The 25,228-nt window shown below is 38.1% G+C and overlaps 1 protein-coding gene across 4 annotated transcripts; it reads left to right on the top strand.

The window, feature by feature from the left end:
- The first annotated feature begins 417 nt into the window (after positions 1–417).
- Positions 418–23,444, top strand: LOC6034527. Of its 4 annotated transcripts, none has more exons than XM_038253494.1 (7): positions 418–751; positions 11,477–12,155; positions 15,902–16,110; positions 21,232–22,036; positions 22,106–22,386; positions 22,450–22,596; positions 22,659–23,444. In XM_038253494.1, exons 2-7 carry the CDS (start codon positions 11,869–11,871, stop codon positions 22,775–22,777), a joined length of 1,848 nt encoding a protein of 615 aa, XP_038109422.1. In that variant the 5' UTR covers positions 418–751; positions 11,477–11,868; the 3' UTR covers positions 22,778–23,444. The 4 variants fall into 4 exon arrangements, with proteins under 4 accessions (XP_038109422.1, XP_038109423.1, XP_038109424.1 ...); XM_038253495.1 differs by lacking the exon at positions 418–751 and adding an exon at positions 1,803–2,036; XM_038253496.1 differs by lacking the exon at positions 418–751 and adding an exon at positions 5,390–5,645.
- Positions 23,445–25,228: the final 1,784 nt, after the last annotated feature.

A 25,228-nucleotide genomic window follows, 5' to 3' on the forward strand; every position in this document is an offset into this window, starting at 1 on the left:
AAACCAGTTCGATGTTTTTTGAGTTTCGCTTAGCATTAATGTAAATTTTGCTGATATTTTTGTTTGCGTTTCATAAAATATTTAAAAATACAATAAAAATTTAGTAATTTTCACACAGTGCTCATACCAACTCAAGTGAGAAAAAAAACTAATATCGATGGACAAGTCTCCCACTGTAAAACAAGTTTTAACGGCCAAAACCAAAACAAAGACACGTCCAAAAACCCTCAAACTGAATGACGGCTCTTTGTTTGTGTCAACATAAACCCACATTCAACACAGCTCACCGCAGCCTACTACCACTCACACACATGTGCTGCTCCACGCAGGTCGGAGATGTTGGCTACATCGCGACGCCAGTTTAGGAGAGCATCATCTTTTTGCATTGTGGTCGCGTCGCGGGCTGCTTGGATGTGCGATTAGTTGATCGGTTAGATTCGACTCGTGCGGACGGACGGACGGACGACGGTCGGCGCCTGCTTCGGTTCGCGGGTTTCGTTGACTGTTGTGAGGGGTGCAGATTGGGTGGTATTTGTAAATCGGTTGTGCTGCAATTGCAAAGAGAGGGCGCGCCAAAATAAGCAAAAAACACTCGCACGTGGTTCTTCACGCGTGAGGAAGCCGTGCCGACGCCGCCAATGTTGGGGGCGGCCAATTGTCACTTTTTGGGGGCAGACGGACGTGAGTCTGCGGAGTGAAAGTGTACAAAGTGGTCGCTAATCGGATCGGAAGGCTAGCCGAACTTTGTGAGGTAATAGCTCGTTCTTTGTGATGTAAGAGTGTAGGCTTGGAAATGAGGGTGAATTTGTATTTAAGTCAGCCTTGGTTACGATTGAGCGTGAGAAATGGAAGAAAGTTTTGCTTTTGAGCATTCTGAAAAAAGGAACGATGGCTAAGTTATTTTTACTAAAGCACTATTCTTGGATCATATGTTGCATGTATTTGTGAGCTAAATTGAAGATGTTCAAACGGTAAAAAATAACTATAAAGTACTGATAATCAACTAATATGACAAATCTAAAAGCTCTATTGAAAATGATTTTTGATTTTTTTTTCGATCAAATGACCACCCCTAGCTGTCATCCCCCTTGACCAAGAGTAGTCTATTTTGCCTTCTATCTTCATTTAGCTTGCTATGATTGTGGTGTTACAGCGTTCTTTGTGTGTGACAGGCCGCTCTGCGGTCACAACACGGCACGACACCCACAACACAGCTCGGAGATTTTCTTTATCGAGTGTCGCTAGTACACCCGCCTACTGCGTGTGCGTAGTGCGCCTAGCGTCAGTACGGTACGGGACTCTGTCACTACACCCAAACGAAAAATATATCTCAAAATCTGCAACAGTGAATTTGCTGCAGAAAATGTTATATTTTATTACATTTTTTGCAGCAAGCCCATAGATCATTTTTGCCCGCGTGTAAACACGTCAGCGATCTGCAGTTCTCACCAACACATAGAATGCTGGCGCGTCCCCGAGCAACAATCTAGAGAGAACATTATGTTCGCGCTCTGTCCCTCACCATTCATCAAGCGTCCATGGCGCGGTGGTAGCGTGTCGGATCAGCAACCTAGAAGTTGATGGTTCAATCCTCGTTCTGTTAAGGTTTTTTTTTCTGCAATACAATCAATCTGCCGTCGGTAATGTCGATAATTGTCGGTAACGGGCAAAAATGTCATACCCCTATATCGCAAAAAATGCATGAGGACAGTTTTCATGCAGATTCTGATATACTTTCATGCTGCCATGCATCAAAATCATGCGACCGCTGGTTGGGTGTAGAACAGGCCGTAAAGGCAATCTTAGAGCTAATTTTACGTGCGTGTGCGTTTCGGCAAATCGTAATTTTTCATTCCTCTTTTTTTTTGTCTAAAGAAGGCGCAAATTTGAACAACACCAAAAAAACCACGCACATCTGGCCGGCATGCGGCAAAGTGCTTGTTCAAGAGTGCGTGTCGTGGAACCGGTTTCAGTATTTTTTGGACACTCGGAGCGAATCCATCAGATGTGTTGTGGGGGCCCCGGAGGCATCTCAGGTAGGATTGACCAGCAGCAACGACAGCAGAAGCAGTTCGATTCCGCGTAATTATAGATCGTCGACCAGGGTTTGGTGGAAAATGACTTGCGTTTTTTGTTTTGTGGTGTGACAAAACCGATTATTAGTGGTGTTAGGTGGTGGAAATTTTCCGGTGACACAAATTAGCTGAAATTGCACATTTTTTTGTGTTTCAATATCCAACTTATTCACCTAACACAATACTTGAAAATAAAAAATAGTGAACGTTAATAAGTTATGTAAAGCGATAAAAATAAATTTGGCTTTTTTCTTATCTCATCTTTTAATGCAAACTTTCTTCGCACACATTTATGTGATTTCAAGCTAATTATCTGAAAGTGATAACACGCACTTACAATCACGATGTACTGTCATGATAACACTATCTAAACATAGACAACAAGACAGGTGATAAGGGAAAATTGCAAAGAGACAAACCTACTTGTTTATCTGTGCAGAAACAGTACCTCCAAACGTTAAAAATGGAATATGCTTGGAAGATAATTTATTGTCATTGTGTTTGTTATAAATAAATATTTAATTGACTAAATAAAAATATCAAGAAATGAAAATCATTTCATTTTCATTTCAGAAGTTTTGGCAATTGATTAAAATAAAGCAAATTTTTTTAGTATGTTGATATACAAACGCAAGAATATCAAATAAATTATTTGAATTTTCATGATAGCTTAATTTCATAAGATAAATTTTTCATGCTGGATTCATAACACTTATAAACTACATGCTGAAAACAAATCCATAAAAAATCCCAGGTACGTCACAACTCACAACAAAAATAAATTTTGTAAAGGACGCAAAAACTATGTTTTCCGAAATGAATGTGTAGTTTTTTGCAAAGTAAAGTTTTTTTAAATTTATTCAGCGATTTCAAGCCAAACAAGCAGGATCGTTTGGCTGTATTTTTTACTAAAATTTTCTTTATTTTAAGTAAAAAGAAGTATGCTGTAATTTTTGTTGTATCCTAGACTATGCCTCTACGCATTTTTAACAATTTAAATGACAATGGTAACGTTCTATTGCAGAAAATGTGAGAAACAATATAAAATTGGAAAAATCGACTGTAAAATCAAGAAAAAATAGATAGGTGAAATGAAATAATAAGAGGTGGTAGAATAGGCCAAATACTACAATAAAAAAAAAAACAATATAAACTTAACAAGATAATAGAAAATTAAAACAAGAAAACATACAACAAGAGAAGTAAAACTTTTCGTAAAACTAAAGTTGCTCAAAATGACCTCCTGAACACGGGGAAAATGCAAATTTTCGAAGAAAAAAAATGAGCAGTAGAGGGCTAACAGGACACTGACATATGATAAGCTGAAAAAATGTATTTCTGTAATATCAATCAAACCAAAAATAACACGCTTCTCCATTTAAATAAGTTTTCAGTCTATTTTGCAAGAGACGCATGGTGTTCAATTAATGTACCAAATTCCGATATTTTTTTTGTTTTCAGAAAATCACATCTTAGATTTTTTTAATAGATATTAACCATTTTTTTACGTTAAACATCCTAGAAAAAAATATTTTTTTCCGCTTTTGAAAATTTGTTGAAACTTCTTCTTAAGTACTTAAAACTCTTTTCTATCAAGGTCAGTGCGGTTCGATACTTTTCCGATTGTATTAAATTTGTATTTAAACTTTACAAAAAAGGCTTCAGTCGATGGCGAATAAATACTTCAAATATAAAAAGGAACTTGTAGACCTGTGTAATGGCCTGGAATTCCTCACGGTTTCACTCCATTGACTTTATTTAAGTTAGTAAACATCCTAGTTGGCGATAACCTAGTTCGTTGAATCAACGTGTTTCCCACGTTTGATTGAAATTTCCACTTTTCAAATGATTTAAAGCTTATCTCATCTAAAAATAAAATCAAGATTGATGATGATTCAAAACAACTTTGATTGCTTCTGATTCTTTCACATAATTTTCAATTTAGTTAAAGAGATTTGTAAAAATAGAAACATGTTTTTCCATAAGAGTCAGACTATTGAATGTTCAACACAGTGAAAAAAAGATGTTGTCATTACATCTGGGAATGGTGACAGATTTTGTGCCAAAGAAAAATGTAATTTTACATCAGAAACTTGTGAAAAATTTCATCAGAGATAAAAAAGACGTAGTGTTAAACTATCAATTTTTTAACCTTCCAAAATGAAACTATTTATTTGTGTAATTTGTCTATTTCATAAATTTGCATCTTATTTTGGTCTATTTTCCTTTAGGTAATTTTAAGGAGCCATTACACTACCGCAAACAAACAAACAAATTCGCACTTTTTCGCGTTTGACAAAATGTATGCAGGCTGACGTTCGTACAAACAAATCCAGGCAAACTTTCAAACTGTCAAAAAGAGCGAGTTTGTTTGTTTGTTTGTTTGCCGTAGTGTAATAGCTCCTTTAGAGTATGTTAAGTTGGATTAAAAAAACATATTTACAGTTTTACATCCAACCTTTTGAGAGAAGTGTTTTAATTTCGTATGTAAACTAATAAACCACTTCAAAAGAACAACTTAATAGTTACAGTAGTCTTGACAAAGAAAAATACAGGTTTGTCAAAGATAAACAAATATCTAAAAGTTAATGATTTGGCTGATCTGTGAAAATGATAAATATCAGAAATAATTGAGTATTAACATGACAAAAAGTTGTTGATTGTTTGAATTAGGAAAATATATCTTGCTAAATATTAATTACAAAAATAATGAACACTACTATTCTTCAAACGCGACTTTCTAATTTAAAACCCCTTCAACGAACAATAGAAGGGGTTAATCAAGGATTTATGTTTACCCGGGAAACCGGTTCCCGTATGGAAGTGCGATCGCTAGATCAGTTATCTGGTTGTGTGTAGTCACTTGTCAGGTTGCACACGCTTTTCAATGTCATTCAACGGGTTGATGTTCCGCACTCAACGCAGTTGTGTTGGTGGTGATGCAGTTCAAAAGTTAACTATTTTCAATCTATCAATTAGCGGTTCCTGGAGTTGTCACTCTATCAAGGAGGGAAAAATTTGCTTTTTGTTTGAGGAGATATTTGAGTGATTGTGTAATTATCCGCCCCAGGGAGGAGTTGAAGCTATAATTAACGAGTTCAAAAGATTTCCTCTTTCGCGCAGCCAGGACAGGTTGAATTTAACTAGAATTTGCATAACCGGTTCGGTGCGTTTTTTTCTGTCTCTCTCTTCAAATGACAGATGATTGAACGTTTAACGATCTGTTCTTAGCATCTAAGCAGTTCGCAGCGCAGAAGGCTTGGCCAGTTGGCTCGTCGCGTTCTCAGGTGGCATTCATCGTTTCGTGATAATAAGCAGGCGTTGACTTTGGAAAAGCTTCCGTTCGAACGTTGAATAAATTTATCAGAGTAGGCGGCTTAGATTAGGCTGGATTAGCTTACTTTTCTGACCGCTTGGTGACAATTTAGTCTCAGCTTTTTATTGTCTACCCTAGTCGAGGCTGTTTCTCTTATCGTGCGTCACTTGAACAAAACTTACTGTTATCAGCCGCAACTGACTCAGTGTGCGTGTGCTACCTGATAAGAGAACAGCTGTACTGCAAATATATTGGTGAGTCCACCATCCCTAGGGTGGTTCTACGTCGAGGAATAACTCAAATTCCGACTGACCCCCCTGATTTGGTTCGCTCTACGCCTCGTCCGAAGGATCCGAGCCGAGCGAGTTGCGCTGAGGCGCTCAGTCGTAGTCGAGCTTTCGCGGCGGCGGTTTGGTTCTCGTTCTGCCAAGTCGCGCGGGTAGTTGGCGGACCCGCGGGCGCTTCGCCGATCGCGATAATTCTTCGTGTTTGTGTGTGTTTGTGGACAAGATATACACATAAATAATTCTTCACACATATGTGAGCGCGGCGCGAATTATAACAATGAAAAGCTAGAAACACGCTTGACCATCGTGCATAACAGAAAGGAAAAAAATGCTCAACGCAAACTAATCGCAGTTGGCTTGTTTATGTTCGGATTAGCGAGGGCCGGTTTCTTTTCAAAATTTATTTAGAGAATGGTGATACTTTTTTTTTGGTGACAGCAAACCAAGCCGTAGTAACCATTGAGCGGTGTTGTCTGTGAGAGTAATTTGCTCTTGAAGTAGGCTGCGCGAGCATCGTGGAAGTTGAACATACCAAAGGTAATTGTTTGCCAAGAAACATGATTGATGTGTTTTGATACATTCAGGTGGGATATTGTTCCACCAAAAATAAACTAAAATACGACAGTTGTTTGCTTACACTATGAACTAGCGACTGGCCCCAATTTAGCCCCCAGAGTAAATAATAAATTAATTACCCAACACCAAAACGATGGTCAAAGTCTTCGATTTGCCTTGGTAACTACCTTAACTCATCGACTTGAGGTTTTGCGGATTTGGTTTTTGCTTGTTCTCGAACCAAACAGCCAATGTTTTTCGTATTGTGGATATGCAGCACTGGCTATATACCTACAGTAAACGGATTGTCGAAACTAACAGAAAAAAACTTGACGGCCTTTTATTCGTGTTCACGATTGGGAAACCCTACCGTCATCGCAGTAAGCGTGGTCTTTGTTGTGAATCTGGGCGCCATTTTTGCCAGTCAGTGGTGTTGTCTAGCTATAAATTGATTTCTTATTTTGCTGTAATAAATCAACAAAAAAAAAATGCACCAAATCTTTTATTACTGTTACAAAGTTGGTATAAGATTGAAAATGAATCTACCCTGTAGTGACCATTATTTTCATCTTCTTGTATTTTTTTGAGTTTGTTTTGAGTAATTTCTACTTTACTTATGTTCTCGAGGACAACTTTGTTCTGTTTTGAAAAATGTTTTCGAAAAAAGTTGGCTTCAGAATATTAAAAGATTATTTATTTTTTTTAGCTATGCAATTATTTTTTATACAGACTGTAAGTCTTAAGCTAATCGTCATGCACTCCGATCATAAAATTACAGAATGAACAGGATGATATGGCTTTGCCGTGGGATTCTCATTCTCACATTCTCCAAAAAAAGTAAATTTTGAAAACATTGTCCAAATCAAGTATTTCAAGAAAACGCGTGTAATGTTTGCCACCCAATCTTCAAAATAAATAGATTTTTGTTGAAATAAATTCTCTTTTTTCAAATTTGAAATAAAACAACTTGATTTTGATTATCGTCAATTTTTATTTTTCATCCAGTTTGCGGTTCAAAAAAAATTGATTATGGTATTTTATTATGATTTTACGTTTGAGCAACTCTCTACGAAATCGGCCGTTTTCGACCATATTTATTTTTTGTATTTTTTTTATTTGACTCAAACTTTGTGGTAGCTTTCCCTATGACCAAATAAGCTATTTTGTGTCATTGGTTCACCCATACAAGTCTCCATACAATTTTGGCTGCTGTCCATACAAAAATGGTATGTAAATATTCAAACAGCTGTAACTTTTGAGGGAATTTTCTGATCAATTTGGTGTTTTCGGCAAAGTTGTAGGTATTGTTGAGGACAATTGAGAAAAATAGGTACACTGAAAAAAAATTGCAGATTTTTTTATCAACTTTTTTTCACTAAAACTCAATTTCCCAAAATACGTATTTTTTGATTTTCGAGATTTTTTGATATGTTTTAGGGGACAAAAAGAGCTATAGAGAAACATGGTCAAAAAATAAAAAAAAAAATCCAAATTTCATGCAAAAACAAATTTGAAGTTATTTTTTAATGCAAAATTGAATTTGCAATCGAAAAGTACTTTACAATTTTTTGATAAAGGGCTTCGTTTTCAAGATATAGCCACCGAAAGTTTGATTTTAGCAAAATATTTGCAGTTTTTCGATTTTTAAAAAATAGTGACCATGAGCGACCATTTCTAAAAATATTTGTTTTGAAAAGTTCAGAAAATTTACTATAAAATTGTCTAAGAGACATTGAAGATTGCACCTCGGGTCTCGGGTTGCTGAGATACAGCCGCTTTAAGAAAAAGATACACGAAAATTGAAAAAAAAATAAATCAAGACTAACATTTTAAATGGGCGTAATATTCAATGTTTGTGTTAAACACGAGTGGGTTTTGGAAGGTTTTTTTAGGGTTCAAAAAGAGTTGTTGGTTTTTTCATGTTTTAAATATGAGGGTAATTCTCCGCCAACTCACACAGCAGTTGCCCCGACCCCTCTTCGATTTGCGTGAAACTTTGTCCTAAGGGGTAACTTTTGTCCCTGATCACGAATCCGAGGTCCGTTTTTTGATATCTCGTGACGGAGGGGCGGTACGACCCCTTCCATTTTTGAACATGCGAAAAAAGAGGTGTTTTTCAATAATTTGCAGCCTGAAACGGTGATGAGATAGAAATTTGGTGTCAAAGGGACTTTTATGTAAAATTAGACGCCCGATTTGATGGCGTACTCAGAATTCCGAAAAACGTATTTTCATCGAAAAAACACTAAAAAGTTTTTCTCCCATTTTCCGTTACTCTACTGTAAAACATGTCATTTTATGGGAAATTTAATGTACTTTTCGAATCTACATTGTCCCAGAAGGGTCATTTTTCATTTAGAACAAAATTTTTAAAATTTCGTGTTTTTAACTTTGCAGGGTTATTTTTTAGAGTGTAACAATGTTCTACAAAGTTGTAGAGCAGACAATAACAAAATTTTGATATATAGACATAAGGGGTTTGCTTATAAACATCACAAGTTATCGCGATTTTACGAAAAAAGTTTTGAAAAAGTTGGTCGTCATCGATCATGGCCGTTCATGGTCACCCGCGACAGACACGGACGACGAAACAAAGAGAAACGCAAAAAGTAACTTTTTCAAAACTTTTTTTCGTAAAATCGCGATAACTTGTGATGTTTATAAGCAAACCCCTTATGTCTATATATCAAAATTTTTGTTATTGTCTGCTCTACAACTTTGTAGAACATTGTTACACTCTAAAAAATAACCCTGCAAAGTTAAAAAAACACGAAATTTTAAAATGAAAAATTTTGTTCTAAATGAAAAAATGACCCTTCTGGGACAATGTAGATTCGAAAAGTACATTAAATTTCCCATAAAATGACATGTTCCAAATTTTTTTACAGTCGAGTAACGGAAAATGGGTGAATTTTAAAACTTTTTAGTGTTTTTCGATGAAAATACGTTTTTCGGAATTCTGAGTACGCCATCAAATCGGGCGTCTAATTTTACATAAAAGTCCCTTTGACACCAAATTTCTATCTCATCACCGTTTCAGGCTGCAAATTATTGAAAAACACCTCTTTTTCGCATGTGCAAAATGGAAGGGTCGTACCGCCCTCCGTCACGAGATATCAAAAAACGGACCTCGGATTCGTGATCAGGGACAAAAGTTACCCCTTAGGACAAAGTTTCACGCAAATCGAAGAGGGGTCGGGGCAACTTTTCCCGATTTCGTGTGAGTTGGTAGAGAATTACCCATGAGTACTTTGAAACTTATATTAAGGTGACGACTTCCATTATTACCATAATTTTTTATAAGACGGTATCAATTTTGCTTCGTTCAGAATAGTAAGTAAATTGTTGATACTTTTTGGTAACGATTTTCTTCTTTCTTGTCAAATTATGAAAATCATCACTCATCAATTATTATCATCCAGGAAGTCAATGATTGCTTCACAAAATTTTACAACTTTTTAGAGAGTTTGATTTAGATCAAGAATTCCTTCAAGGAGTTCATGAAAGGTACAATGCTTTTGCTGATTCATTTTGGTGCAAAAACTAGTAAAATTGAAGGGAGCATTTTAGAGTGATGATATTTTTTTCTTTGAAAAGGATTGACGGCTTAACCTTAACATTTAATTTGAGTTTTTTGGGAGTTTTTGCATTTTTGTAATCAATTTTAAAACAAGTTAAAGTTAATAAAAAAGAATTTGGTTAAAAATATTTATTTTTTATTTTATCAACTATTTTTAAAATTATTGAATATCTTTCAAGGTTATTCTTAAATTATTATTTTCTATAAGTATATCAGTCATTTAAAAAGGGAGAATATCTTTGAAAATATATCATGAGGGAAAACCAGGGCTGCTGCAAATATTTTTTGAAGTTAATGTCCCGCGACTCTGATCAGACTCGAGGAGGGATAAAAATTAAAAAAATAAATTGCAAGTTATGATAAACACTAGCATTTGAATGCAAAAAGTGCTTAAAATGTATATACATCAACCCAAAGAATAATATAATAATAATATAATATAATATTTTCATCATTGAAAAGCTTTTTTTTCTTATTTTTTTTTGCGCAACTGACATTTTTAAAAACTTCATCGCACTGGAAATTTCAACTTTACTTTCTAAATATTTTCAAACATTTTTCACCAGTTTGCGAAAAATGACTGATAAGCGCAAAAATTTACAACTCTTTGTCGACGCCCCGGCAGATTATCACTCTTCATTAGCGCACGGTTCTGTGTTTGAAAATAGCGCAAGGAGACCAGTCCAACCAACCCATTTTCACGACAGAAACTGCCACGCTGTGAATGTGTGTCCGCGTATTTTGTGGGTTTATAATGTATAAACAGCTGCGCGACTTCTTGACATTCTCGACTGCGAGAAGAAACGGAAAGGATGCCAAGCAAAGAACGATGACCCTTAGTTTTGCATGCTTGATGATTACTCATTTTGAAAATGGTGGGAATCCGATCAGTTGGGATTAGAAATTACCTTTTATGTAATGGTTTTTGGCTAAGTTAGGTGTATCAAAGTAGGCCTCTGAAGATAAGGTTGGCCGCATGGTCTAACTGCTGAAAATTCCGCACGCAACATAGCCTACTTATCTGCGAGCTCCACTGATCCATTCCGTCAACAGGTCAAAAGCTCAAAAGATTATCTTCCCGGCATTGTACTTTTACTCAATGTTTCGCGCTTTTTTCACATACACAGCATGTCAAAGCTGATAAGATTGATTTCTGGGGTGTGTTTGTCTGCGAGCAAAGCGAGATTTCTTTTCCCTCTCCCTTCAACCACGAGGCATTTGCGCGAATCTTGTGCATTCATAAATTGGCATCAATTGGCAGCGAGGGAAACGAAACGAGGCCTACTGCGACCATTATTAATTGCACGGGGCAGTTTTGTTTATTGTTTTATGCAATCTAATGAAACGCAACGTGACGGTGGCACGTGACTCATGTGTTCCGTTCACAAACACACACTCCAGGGGAATGCGGAATGATTGGTCATAGAGTAAGCAGCTCTCAAAGGGCGGTTAAATGAATGAACATCGATTGATTGCGGGAAGTTGATTAAGGAATTTATACGAGCAAGTAGGCGGCTTGAACACCTGCTCAATGTGTACTAGATTGACAATACGTTTTCACAGTTCCAAATGGATGTAATTGTCACTTGAGATTTTATAAAACAAATTGAGTAATTTACACTAACTAACAACAACTCTTTCTGCAAATTTTCTCCCATTACAGATCAATCAAGTTCAATTAAGCTGAATTTGCCCTGCCAACAACAGTAACTGCACCTCAAGCCAAAGCATCCTAAAACAAGAAGCTGCACCAGATCCGCGGAGCTGACGACGCTAATGTTGATGAATACGATTACCGTTGATTGCAGTGTTTTTGCCGCCATTTGTGAATAGGGTTCCCAGAACCCGGTCAAATTTAAAAAAAGTTTAAACCGGTTTATACGTGCGACAAAAAAAAATCAAGTGCCAATTTGTGTGTTCGTGGGGTGTACATGTAAAATGAAACCTTTTTTAGCAACGCCGGTATAAATTACCATCAAAAGAAAGAAAAAATAAATTCAAATAAGAAGAACCCCATCGAAGCAAGCGAGGAACGTGACCAGAAAAAATAAAATAATGGAAGTGTTGTCCCGTGGCCAGGATGAGCCGGCAACCCGGCGAAATTCCACCGGGTCCCGCTCGGCCGGGTTGTTCTGTTCCGGCGACGAGAACGCCATCCAGTTTGCCATCACGGCCAGCAGTGTGATGCAGCAGAACGAGACGGTGTTCAGTCACTGCGTGGCCGAGGCGGCCGGAACGTCCAGCGGAAGTGGCGGCACCGAGGTGAACCAGCTCGTCATGAGGAACGCCGACTGCGAGATGAAGCTGAGCGCGAAGCCGGACGGATTTGCGGTTATGGTGGAGTGAGTATAACTACATGCACTGTGGAGAATCTTTTTTTTGTGTTTTTGTTCGCCCGTTGCTGGTTTGTTTTTGTTGGCACGAGTGTTAGGTTACTTAACACGTACCACGTACCGGGTGGTAGAACTTTGCGCAGGGATTTGAGATTTTATTGTGATTTTAAATGCTTTGGTACATCATACAATTTTATTTGGAATGTGTGATTCTTAAAGATCAACAATTTTAATTTGAGTTTTAATTTATGATGTTCAATGTTGTTTTTAGAAGCGTTCTACAATTCGTGACTCATTTTTTTCAATTTACTATTGCTGGGCTCTGTATTTGGGTAATTCTCCGCCAACTCACACAGCAGTTGCCCCGACCCCTCTTCAATTTGCGTAAAACTTTGCCCTAAGGGGTAACTTTTGCCCTTGAACACGAATCTGAGGTCCGTTTTTTAATCTCGTGACGGAGGGCCTGTACGACCCCTTTAATTTTTGACCATGTGAAAAAAGAGGTGTTTTTCTATAATTTGCCGCCTGAAACGGTGACGAGATAGAAATTTGGTGTCAAAGGGACTTTTATATAAAATTAGACGCCCGATTTGATGGCGTACTCAAAATTTCGAAAAAAACACTATTTTTTTTAAACTCTCCCATTTTCCGTTACTCAACTGTTAAAAAAATGAACATGTCATTTTATGGGAAATTTAATGTACTTTTCAAATTTACATTGACCTAGAAGGGTATTTTTTTCATTTAGAACAACATTTTTCATTTTAAAGTTTCGTGTTTTTTCTAACTTTGCAGGGTTATTTTTTAGAGTGTAACAATGTTCTACAAAGTTGTAGAGCAGACAATTACAAAAATTTTGATGTATAATATAAGAGACTTGCATATAAACATCACGAGCTATCACGATTTTACATAAAAAAGTTTTGAAAAAGTTGGTCGTCGTCAATCATGGCCGTTCATCGTCACCCGCGAAAGACACGGAGGACGAATAAAAAGGAAAGGCAAAAAGTAACTTTTTCAAAACTTTTTTTTCGTAAAATCGCGATAACTCGTGATGATTTTTACAAATAAATCCCTTATGTTTATAAATCGAAATTTTTGTAATTGTCTGCTCTTCAACTTTGTAGAACATTATTACACTCTAAAAAATAACCCTGCAAAGTTAGAAAAAAAACACGAAATTAGGAGAGCTGAGTTTAAAAAAACTTTTTTAATGTTTTTTTTCGATTAAAAATACTGAGTACGCCATTAAATCAGGCGTCTAATTTAACATAGTAGTCCCTTTGACACCAAAATTCTATCTCATCACAGTTTCAGGCTACAAATTATTGAAAAACACCTCTTTTTTCGCATGTTCAAAAATGAAAGGGGTCGTACCGACGTATTGACAAAGAGGGAGTCCACTGTATAAAACAGACCTCGGATTCGTGATCAGGGACAAATGTTACCCCATAGGACCAAGTTTCACGCAAATTGAAGAAGGTTCGGGGCAACGTTTCCCGATTTCGTGTGAGTTGGTAGAGAATTACCCATTTAGAACTAATTTTCTGTCAATGCTGTGGTCTTTGAGTGTAATTTATGATTAATGCTCAAATTTGTAAAAAGCTAAACAAATAATACATTGATCTAAGATTGAGAGGATATGGGTATTTCTCCGCCTACTCTCACAAAATCGGAAAAAGTTGCCCCGACCCCTCTTTGACTTGCGTGTACCTTAACTTAAGGGTCCACTAAACGCGAACATTTTTTGCTCAGACTTTTTTACGGAAATTGTCGTAACTCTGAATAGAAGACAGTTAGAGTCTTTTCGTATGCTCAAAGAAGTCATTTTGTATCATCTGTTTGTTCACATCTTTTTCATACAAATCTAGCAGCTCTCAATAAAAAATGTAGTGAAATTTCATGAATCTGTATCCTTTAATAGAGCTTTCGTTCAAAATTTGTTTGACATTATTATTTGATGTAAAATCAAATGTTCAATCAAAAATTACTTTAGTGCGCCGTTTAAAAATTACAGCTATGTATTTTTGTATTGCTAAAGAAGTAGCCTTTTTTTTATTTCTAAGAATCGTATCCATGTTTTCCCATTTTGAAAAAGTCATTTTACAAAAATGTTACCAAAAGTTTCCTTAACTAGAAAACGGCGCACTTTTTAATAATTTCACTAAAGCCATTGGAAATTTCATTTTAAATTTTTGCCCCCCTTCGAAATTTCCTAAAAAAATCAGGTTAAAATAAATTAGTGACTAAAATTGAAATTTTCATAGAAAAAACTTGTAAAATTGAATATAAAGTATTTAGAATTGATTGCATAATGATTTTTTCAGTGTAAGAACGGGCCTTGAACGATCTTATGCACCAGGTTCTCGATAAAAACGCACTGCCCTTACGCCTACATCTCACCCTTGCTCTGAGTCAGTACGAGCAACACGCTAGAACACGCATTGAGTGTTCGTACCAGGCATAACGCGTATTTATAATTTTTCAGTAAAAATAACTTTCATATATTTGAAAAAAAGTTTTTTTTTGTAAAAATATATTTTTAAGCATTCGTTGTTATTTTGTAATTTTTGATGATAGCATAAGGCCGTTGCAAATACTTAAAAAAGTTTATGTCGCCCCTTCCTTCAAAATTAGTCCGAAAAATCAGGGGGCAAATCTTTTTTTCAAAAAACTTAAAAATTTCAATAGAAATAGGAGTGTAATGAACTGAAAACAATTTGACATGCATTTTTCTGCATTCATAATTATATTAAGCATGTTTGGACTACACAGAAAAAATAATCATGCTAATATTACATCTGGGAAGGGGTACATCTTTTATGTCAGAAAAAATGTGTAATTTTACCTCTGGAAATGTGTAATTTTACCACTTTTCTGGTGTAATGTCACTTTTTCAGCCTTTAATTGAGGTAAAATTACATCATAAAAGAGGTAATATTCAACCTTCCAAAATTACCGCTCCCAAATTTACATTATTTTTTTCTGTGTAGCTTAAAAATATTTAGAATTTTTTTATAAAATTCCTATGTTCAGCACCGTCAAAACTTTTTTCTTTATTGAAATAAAAATTGTTCGTCAATACTTAGATATTTAAAAAAACTAATGATTGCAAAACAACTGGACAGGTGTATTATGCATTTTAAAACAGTTTTTTTCATTTAGGTGTTGAAATTGTGGCCTATTTTCAAAATTTTCCAGCTTTTTTTATTTTTTGTTATAAGTCTGTTATTACAATAACAATCCAATAACAAAAACTTCATAACGACGAATAACAAATCTTGTTATAAATAACATAAAATGTTATTGGCCTAGTATTTTCAAATATCAAACAAAAAAAAATATTCCCAAGTTATTTCCGTCTGCTCGGGTTCAGTTATAGTTCTGTTGTTATGACTCTAATAAAAATAATTATGGAAATTTTATGCTGGTTAAGACGCTGTTTTGAAAGATATTATTCAATCATTTTTGATTATTTTTTGTGTTGTATTTAATTTATACGTTTATCAACATCTGTTTATAACATTTAAAATTTTCAAAAAAGTGCATCACTTCTGAAATAATGTTTGGTTACGTCTGCGATGTTTTACCTAAAGTGTGTCATGGAAATCTGGTAATCTCATGGGCTCCATCTTAAGCCCTTAACTTAAATCCAACACTTCATAAAAACCAGTTAATGCGAAGGACAACCGGTCATAACAGAGTTTAAATATCCATCATACTCACTGTATCTCTTCTCCACTCTCCTCCCACAGATCCCCGAACAACCGCGTCCGGGTGGCGCTCGGTGTCCTCATCCGGCTGCTCCTCCCCCTCTCCCACGGGCTGGTCCGCGGCTGGAACGGGCTGCGGGGCTTCCGAATGCTGCAGCTGTTTCGCAAAGTGCGCGAAAGTCGCGGCCTACTGACGACACTGTTTGCGTTCGCCGCCAACACCGTTTCGATGAGCCTGTCCTCGGTTCAAGGTGAAATCGATTGCTAAGGCTTTGCGTTTTACAATTATTACTGCTCTCTGCCCGGCGTTGTGGCATTGCTGCAGCTGTGCTGACCAATCGTAGTAGGCTCCTCACGCAGGGGGGGTTGGATGGTGCGAAAGCGATTTGTAGCTTCTGGAAAAGTCCGTTGGGAAAATCGACTAGGGTGTAAAAATCCGTTCACCGCAAGTCAAATGTGAAGGTACAACTCAGCTGACAACAGGTGATGATTTCGGCTCGGATTACGACGGTGAAACAGTGGGAATGACCGTGTTGTTTTTGTTTTTCACTTTTATTTTGGTGTTGGGGTAGGGCTTCGGCTGAGCCAGCAAAACAGCCAACTGGGTTTCTAGGGTAAATATAGAAACAATTTCCGGCTCTTTACGCCAACCAAGACAGTTGTATTGAGCGGGGTTCAAGTGCACCAATAGTAATTGCAGCGGTTGCCCGATATACTTGTTGGTATGGGTTAGTTCCATGCAATCAACAAAATCTGATTGATAGGTTAATTTAGTGCCTATTCTCGAATGCACGTCACAGAGGGCACACGTTTTGTTGGAGGGTGCTTAGATGTGTTGTGAGCTTTTGTTCCGATCTTAATTCAAATTATGTTTGTTCAATTATTGGCGATGCACCATTTTCATTGGGAATTTTATTTTTTTCTTCATGTTTGGGGAGTGTTGCATGCATGCAACAACGGGAGGGGTTTCCCCCATCCATGACCATGAACTTGACAATGTCATTGCAATTGTTCAGAAATCCAAATGTATCTAGATGCAGCAGGGTGAATCAATATTTTAAAGTCCAAGGTTGGTTGATGACTCGATTTCGCTTGTGGTGAAATGAGCACGTTATCATTATTATCATTTCAATGAATCTGTTAACGCCTATGTTAACTGTTTTGTATATTTGACCATTTATGCACTTGACCCTTGCCCATAGTGTTGCACATCTTGACGATTTAGGAAGAAAGTGGAGATCACGATGAACAGCAGTATGATCGTCTGCTGTATTGAAGCCCGAGACAATACTTTGCGTTTCCGAGGGTTTCTCCTCTGTTTCGCACCGTATCGTCAGAGGAACAGAATCAGCTGATCTGCTACAGCTGATTTAGATAGTGTTAACCGTTGCAAAGAGAACATCTCTCCACGGGGACAGATCGATGCTGTGCCCCGTGCGTTGTAAATTAGTGACAATAAATGTTATTCGTTGTTGATAAACTCTCTGTGTTTTATTTGATCGCGTATTATACATTTTTGATCCGATCGAACCGGATAGCAACGAATCAGTGCCAGAGTGAATTACAGTCCACAAAACGTTTTGCGCGAGAACAATTCGCGAGCGCCATCGCTACCTGGACTGTGGAACTGCAATGGAGATCGCTCCATTTTGCCAACGAGGGAACGCAGCAGTTTTCGACACCGCCGACGACGTGCCAACGCACTTGGCTGCAATCCGCGCCAAGGATTCGGGCAGCTGAGGGTGCGTTTCCCGCCAACCAACAACAAGCAGACGAAGAAGCAGTTCAAGACGGGTGAGCGAGTGCCACGCAGATAAGTTCCTGGCCCCGGATGGTCCCGTTCGTTCCACGAATGACAGTGGGACAACCAGTCCATGCGCCATCGTCAATTTCCAAGTCAACTGTGCCTGGAACCGCCATTTTCATCGAGAGAACCAGCGGATTGATCTTCCACTTCCTCCTACAAGTCGTTCTTTTGGACCGCCGAAGGCCGATTCGGTGGACATGCTGGAAGAATACGGCGGAAAAGTGGAATTCGGCAGCCTTCCGGTCAACCGCACGCACCGATTCAACCGACCTCGTCCGAGAGACGATTGCATCACGGAATCGGCCACATCCCCTTTCTCTGCGATCAAAATGGAGTCACAAGTCCAGCGCAGCCGCCATTTTCCGGAGGAAACACGCCAGTTGAGGGACTCCTGGCCCAAGCTCGAGGGAATCGAGCAGTTCCTGGAGCACCTGTAAAGAGGAACAAGGCCTCGCCGTGTGGGTTCCTCGAACCCCGCGGCTGGGACTTGACCAAAGTTAAGTACCCTTTTGTTCCTTTATTCGCAACATGTACAGGTTGCTCTTTTCACAGCTCATCTCGACGACCCCGGACCGCTGAAGGCTATTCACCTCGGAGTGGCTAACCATCATCACCACCACCTGTACCGGCCAGCACGGTGGGGAGATCCCGGCCAAGATCCACATTCACGTGGCACGTCGGCGCACGTGTCATGGCGGGAGGGCTTCCCGCAGTCAACAAGCCGATCGACACCTGTACTACCATCCATGACGTCACTGAACCTACGAAAACAACATCCAACACATCTCCGAACACATTGTTCCTGCCGAGTCAAGACGGGACGATTCTGCACCGGAAAAGAAGAACCATGTTATGTACGTCGTACGAAGATCAACAATAAGTGCATTTCATGTGATTTGAATTCATTATGAATTCGGCGGGGAGTATGTTAACGCCTATGTTAACTGTTTTGTATATTTGACCATTTATGCACTTGACCCTTGCCCATAGTGTTGCACATCTTGACGATTTAGGAAGAAAGTGGAGATCACGATGAACAGCAGTATGATCGTCTGCTGTATTGAAGCCCGAGACAATACTTTGCGTTTCCGAGGGTTTCTCCTCTGTTTCGCACCGTATCGTCAGAGGAACAGAATCAGCTGATCTGCTACAGCTGATTTAGATAGTGTTAACCGTTGCAAAGAGAACATCTCTCCACGGGGACAGATCGATGCTGTGCCCCGTGCGTTGTAAATTAGTGACAATAAATGTTATTCGTTGTTGATAAACTCTCTGTGTTTTATTTGATCGCGTATTATACAGAATCATTAAGTCACTCGATTGGTGTTTTCTAACTCTGACTTTTCTAATTTGAGCTTGGTTATGATTTGATTTTATGGAAATCAAAAAATAGTCATTATATTCTCAGCAATCCGAATATTTATAAGAATATACTCTGGCTAAAGAAGTTCGAATCATTTAAGATTTTTTTGAAAAATTATAGAGTAAAGTACTTTTTGCGAGTATTAATCCCAAGTTATTGTTTCCAAAGTAATAGAATTCATTTTGTATCATAAGTATTTCCATACAAGGCTCCATGCAATTTTGGGGGCTAGTCATACAAAATGGGTACGTAAATGTTTGAAATTCCATATATTGAGAAGAAACTTACTGATCGATTTGGTGTCTTCAGCAAAGTTGCAGGTTATGATTAGGACTTTCCGGAAAAAGGTACAATGAAAAAAAAAACAGATTTTTCATAACTTTTTATCAATGAAAGTTAAATTCGCAAAATACGTATTTTTAAAAATTTCGATTTTTTTTCATAAGTGTCTTAAAAAATCGTATGTTGTGTGCTATCTTGTGACAACGACCATTTGGTTCTTTTCGAGAAAATCGATTTTTAAAGTTTGATGGTAATTAATTTCAAAACTATGAATGATGTAGTCCAACTTTTTGAAGCAATCGGTTCGTATACTATCGCTAAACAAACGCTCATCTTGTAGTGTTTGTTATGTATAACAAATCGTCATCATTAACTCATTTTCGACCAAAATGGTCGTTGTCATAAGATAGCACACAGCAGACAAAATACATCTTCAGAGCAAAAGCACACTGATGTTTTTTACTTGAGTAAATTTCCTATAAATTTCTCCCTGGATTTTTGAAAATTGGGTAATTAGTTTCTGAGGTACAGTCTAACAAAGAATTCGAATCCATGAAAAATAATTTTTCTTTGTGTTCTCAAGCTAGCCAGTAATATTCAACTGACGATGTCTAGGAAACTATTGGTCCGTTTTCAATGCTAAATAAAATAAAATTTTGAGTTTTTTTAAAATCATTTTAAAATTAAGCTTTACTTTTAAAATGGTTTACAGACAGATAATTTTCCTGATTTCAAAGTGTAGATTCCATTTTTAAAATTGTTGGAAATTTTCAGTCGAAAACTATTTTTAAAAAGCAAAAAACTAGAAATAGAAAATTTATACCTAAAAGTATGTATAACTTGAACAAAATTCATCAAACAATATTATAACATATATTTTGATTGCGAATTCGACTTTGCTTTGAAACAAATTTAGTTTTGTCCATGTTTTCGATATTTTCCTAAAAATCTTTTCTCCTAAACCAGATTTTGCACCATCACGCAGCCTCATAAGATTTCTTTTCAAGTTCCCTAAAACATAAAAAAAAACGAAAATTATAAAAAGTACTTTTCGAAATCAATTTTATATTAAAAAGACAATCGGATTTTTTTACCGTGAACCATTTATCCGAAAAATCCCAATCAACCTTAAACTTTGCCGAAGACACCAAATCGATCAGAAAATTCCTTCTCAAGATACATTATTTCAAACATGACCGTCGGCCCCCGGAATTGTATGGAGACTTGTATGAGAAGAATAATGATGGGAAAAATAACGCAAGGATTAATTTTCAACCTAGTTGCGAAATTATTTAAATCTGTTTTTTTTTTTGCTTTATGGTTTCTCATTTGATTAAAAAAAAAACGTTATTGACTGCATTTTTTGCAGTTAAATTTGAAATTATTTTTATTTAAAAAGTTTTTGTTTTTGTCATTATTAAATTGTTATGAAAATTCTAGCATGTTTTTTTTCATTGAAGAATTATAGCCTATTAAAAATTATATGTAAAAAAGAAAACATTTATTTACATAGATAAATACTTAGAAATCTTAAATAAACTTTTGCTAAATTTCCGATAGAAAGTGTCTCATCGACAAAATGTTTTGCGGCGTTGATTTGCAAAATCAATAGTTAAGTGGGTAAAAATAGGCACGCGATGGCACGCCACGACTCCGACGACTCTCTCCAGAAGTCGTCATCAGCTGAGTTCAGAAATCCAATTAGCACGAACTGTTCGTTACGTTTTTCAACAGGCTTGTCAGCCCACACGTAACAGCATTTTATTTCTGGGCTCGCTTGCGGGAGGACTTCTTAGTCGTGGTTGAGACTTGGAATGATTCGGACGGACGCCCCAGAACCGCTTCCGGCGCGAACCTTCCCCCTGTTAGAGCTGATCCGGGATGAGTCGTATCTAACGTGGCTTTTGATTCTGCTTGTAGTGGCCCACCGGATCGACCCGCTGTTGAGAGTCATCAAGCTGCGCAAGGACTCCGGGACCAACGGAGGGCGGAATGCGATCGAGGTCGGAAAGCAGTCACTAGCCGCGAGACGGGGTAGCAAGAGCAAGCCGGGATTGGAGGGACTTCCGGAGAAGTGTGTCGAGTTGGTAGTGTTGGCGGAACCTCCCCCAGGTGTACCGATCCGGGCGGACGTGGTGTTGATCCATGGACTACACGGGTCGTTGGTGAACACGTGGAAGCAGGGTCTGTGGAACAGCGAAGGCAAGCTGGAACACTTTGAGCGACCTCCGAAGCCTCCGATACGGCCGCCGAAGCGTCAGCGGCACTCACGAGCGAATCTGTTTGCCCCGCCGCACGAGTCCAAGAAGTTGAAGGTCGAGCAGCAACGTTCGTTTGATTACAGTGACAGTGAGGATGAGTACGATGACATGGACACGCCCGAGGAGATGCAGCAGACCACCTCGTACAAGATCGCCAAACGGCGGTACACGTACGAGTGCGGAGAACCGGACGGGGTACACTTCTCGGACGATATGGAGTACAGCTTTCCGACGTTCCGTCTGAGGATCGAGGACGAAGGAACCAGCCGAATTGCTGCCCAGGGTTTCACGGAGAAGCGCCACCACGGCAAACGGAAGCCCAAGATACGGAAGGATGACTCGTGGTCACCTTGCTGGCCCGGAGACTGGCTTCCGCTGGACTGTCCCGGCGTGCGGGTCATCTCGATCAACTACACCACCGATCCGTACCTGTGGCGACCGGTTTGGATCACCAAGCGGAATCGGTAAGTGTTCTCTATGGTTGAAGTGATCTTCACCCGAAACTAACCGCACGATCACGCTTTTTTCAACAGCTCCAACCTGGTTGATCGCGCCCGCGAAATGGCCGACATGTTGATCGCGAAGGGCGTCGGCAAGGGTCATCCGATCGTGTGGGTTGGTCACTCCAAGGGAGGGATCTTTATCAAGCAGATCATCGTGGACGCTTGGGAGAGCGGCCGACCGGCGGCGGAACCGCTGTGGCGCTCGTCTCGTGGCACCCTGTTCTACTCGGTCCCGCACAGGGGCTCTCCGCTGGCGGACTTTAATCTGCCCCTGTTGCGCCAGTCCGTAGAGCTGACCGAGATTCAGAAGAGTGAGTAATTATTTTTTTGACCATTGGAGATTATGATACTGATCGCGATCTTCTCTTCTGCAGATTGTGCCAGCATCCTGGAGCTGCACCGCCGCTTCGTGGCACTGTACCGTGGTGGCCACCTCAAGATCGACGTGTTCAGCTTCGTGGAGACGGCGTTGACGTTGATGTCCGTACTGTATTTGCGCATCGTTGGAATCGATTCAGCTGGTAAGCTAACGATCGCTGTCATAATTCTTCACAAATTAATCGGTCGTCTTTTTAATTTGAAGACCCGGGAATCGGTGAGGTTTGTGGCGTCCACCTGGACCATCGGGAGATTTGCAAACCGCGCAGCCGCAACTGCATCCTCTACACCGAGCTGGTCAAGATGATCAAAAAGGTCAGCTGAAGCGTGACGTGACGTCACGCAACGTTTAGGGATATATTTGTTTTAAAATATTTTCAACTTGGTGAGTTTCGGATTTTTTTTAACAAAACGGAGAGTTGAGGAGTTTTTACCTATTAATCTTTGGTTACAAACAAGCAAGAGTGGCGACGGCGCAAGGGATTGCACCTGGTACAAGTAGGATATTTGCACACAGAAACGAATAGTTTTTTTGTTAATCGAAGACGTGGAGTTACCATAAACCGTTCAACAGAAGTTTTAAAAAGACAAACCGAATAAAGCAATATTGTGTTTTCAAAAGACGGGTAAGCAGTTGGTGTGGGAGTTTACGAAACAGTGTCGCTACCGCTACAGTACCTTTGATTTGTAACTGGCCCGTAGAAACGGTTTTCTTTTATGTTTATTGTGTTTAAGTTTTGTGAAAAACGAATTGGGTCATTTTATGATTTTATACAGAAAAATACGTATTTGCAAAAAACACACACACACTTTTTTATTGTTGATGAATGTGCAAGCAAAGCTAGAAAGGATAGGTTTTCAAATTATAAATAATATTATGTTACACGCAGGATAAGTAGTCATTAGAATTACGAAAACTATGTTAAGCAATGTGATAAATAGAGATTAGAAACAGTTGAATAAACCAGTTCGAGTTTAGAGAAGCAGTTAATTGATCGATGTAAGATTTATTTCAATATCACATTCCGATTTTCCTTATTTTTCAAACGGGTAGTCATTTGACTCCTGTTTTTTTTTTTTAATCTTATAACTGTTGGTAGCATTTTTACCACGAACATTTTACTCTGAATGAAACTGATATTTCATTTATGCGTATGTTTTAAAAATTTCTTATAATTAACAAACACGGCATACTGATTGAACTAGGGTTCAAGCATGTCTTAGCGGCCAAGATTTCGTGCCTTCCTGAACAGGTGGGGATAACAAAACGGATGTCGTGTCAGTAACAAGTCCTGTTAAAATATCTGATTTTGTTATCAGAAAATTATGACCATCATCAGTAATGAAAAAAACCTAAAAAAAGCTTTGTTAAAAATTGCTCGTTATCTAATCTTATGAGAGAATGCCGAAGAGTGAGACAGAAACAACTCAAGTTATGACACATGGAAAATCATTCATCGCGTTATTCATGTGATGCACTCAACCCCCGGTGGTTGGTCACTTTTTCAGTTTGAACCCCGTTGGTAGGTCGAAGCCAAACTAAAAAGTGACGAACTGTCACTTTGTACACGGCGCTCACGCACACTATCAAAATAAACTTTTGGTAGTGTGTGTTAACTCCGTGTAAAGGGGTGTCAAACCCCGTTGGTTGGACAACAGTTGGTGTCAATCCATCGGGGTTTGAGTGATTTTTTTTGTTAAATTTTTTCATTTTTTCCATAACCCAAATTTGTTATTATTTTGCTTAACATGGCCTGAACAATGTCAAAATTTTGACCATTTTTGTCAAGGACATTTGTTTGGTCATGCAATGCGCTTTTTAATGCGGTTTTTGTTAAAAAAATGAATGTTGATTTTTTGATTATTGATGTACTTCCCAAGGAAATCAACAAATTGTTTAAAAATTGTCTAAATGTCCATAGCCCAATTTGTTGATAATTTCGACATTTTTTTGGAAATTAAATGTGGTCCTTGTACTAACACTTTTTTAAAAGTAATATTTTTTCAAATTATTGGTAACCCCCCACTAGCGTGGTTCACGTTTCTATGAAAAAGACAAAAGTTGTTATTTTGTCTTGCATCAACCGGAATTTCGTTCTTTTATGTCCCCAGAAGCACTCCTGAAAATTTGAGCCCATTTGGTAAGGTCTAGGAGCTCCAGTTTTAATTTGAAATTTATATGGGATTTTGATTTATTTTCCATGGGAAACTATCTTTTTTTACATTGTATTAGGATTTTTTTTTATAAATCGATGAAATGACTTGATTCTTATAGTAGGAGATAGGTTTTGAACTGGGGAACAACTTTGTAGAACATACCAACAAGCTAGGAAGTGACCCTTTAATGATACAGATACTTTTAGATGGTGGCTTTTGAAGGGGCCAGCCACCATCTAGTCATTTCATCGATTTATAAAAAAAATCCTAATACAATGTAAAAAAAGATAGTTTCCCATGGAAAATAAATCAAAATCCCATATAAATTTCAAATTAAAACTGGAGCTCCTAGACCTTACCAAATGGGCTCAAATTTTCAGGAGTGCTTCTGGGGACATAAAAGAACGAAATTCCGGTTGATGCAAGACAAAATAACAACTTTTGTCTTTTTCATAGAAACGTGAACCACGCTACCCCCCACGGAAATCCACAATTTGTTACGAAATTTGTGGTGTTCATAACCCATTTATATATTTTTCATTTATCTTAATACGGCTTGAACTATGGGAAAATTTTGAACAATTTTGTCAAGAATGTTGGGTACTTTCAAACATTATT

Source organism: Culex quinquefasciatus, chromosome 2, assembly GCF_015732765.1.
Source record: "Culex quinquefasciatus strain JHB chromosome 2, VPISU_Cqui_1.0_pri_paternal, whole genome shotgun sequence".
In the NCBI taxonomy this organism is placed as follows: Eukaryota; Metazoa; Arthropoda; class Insecta; order Diptera; family Culicidae; genus Culex; species Culex quinquefasciatus.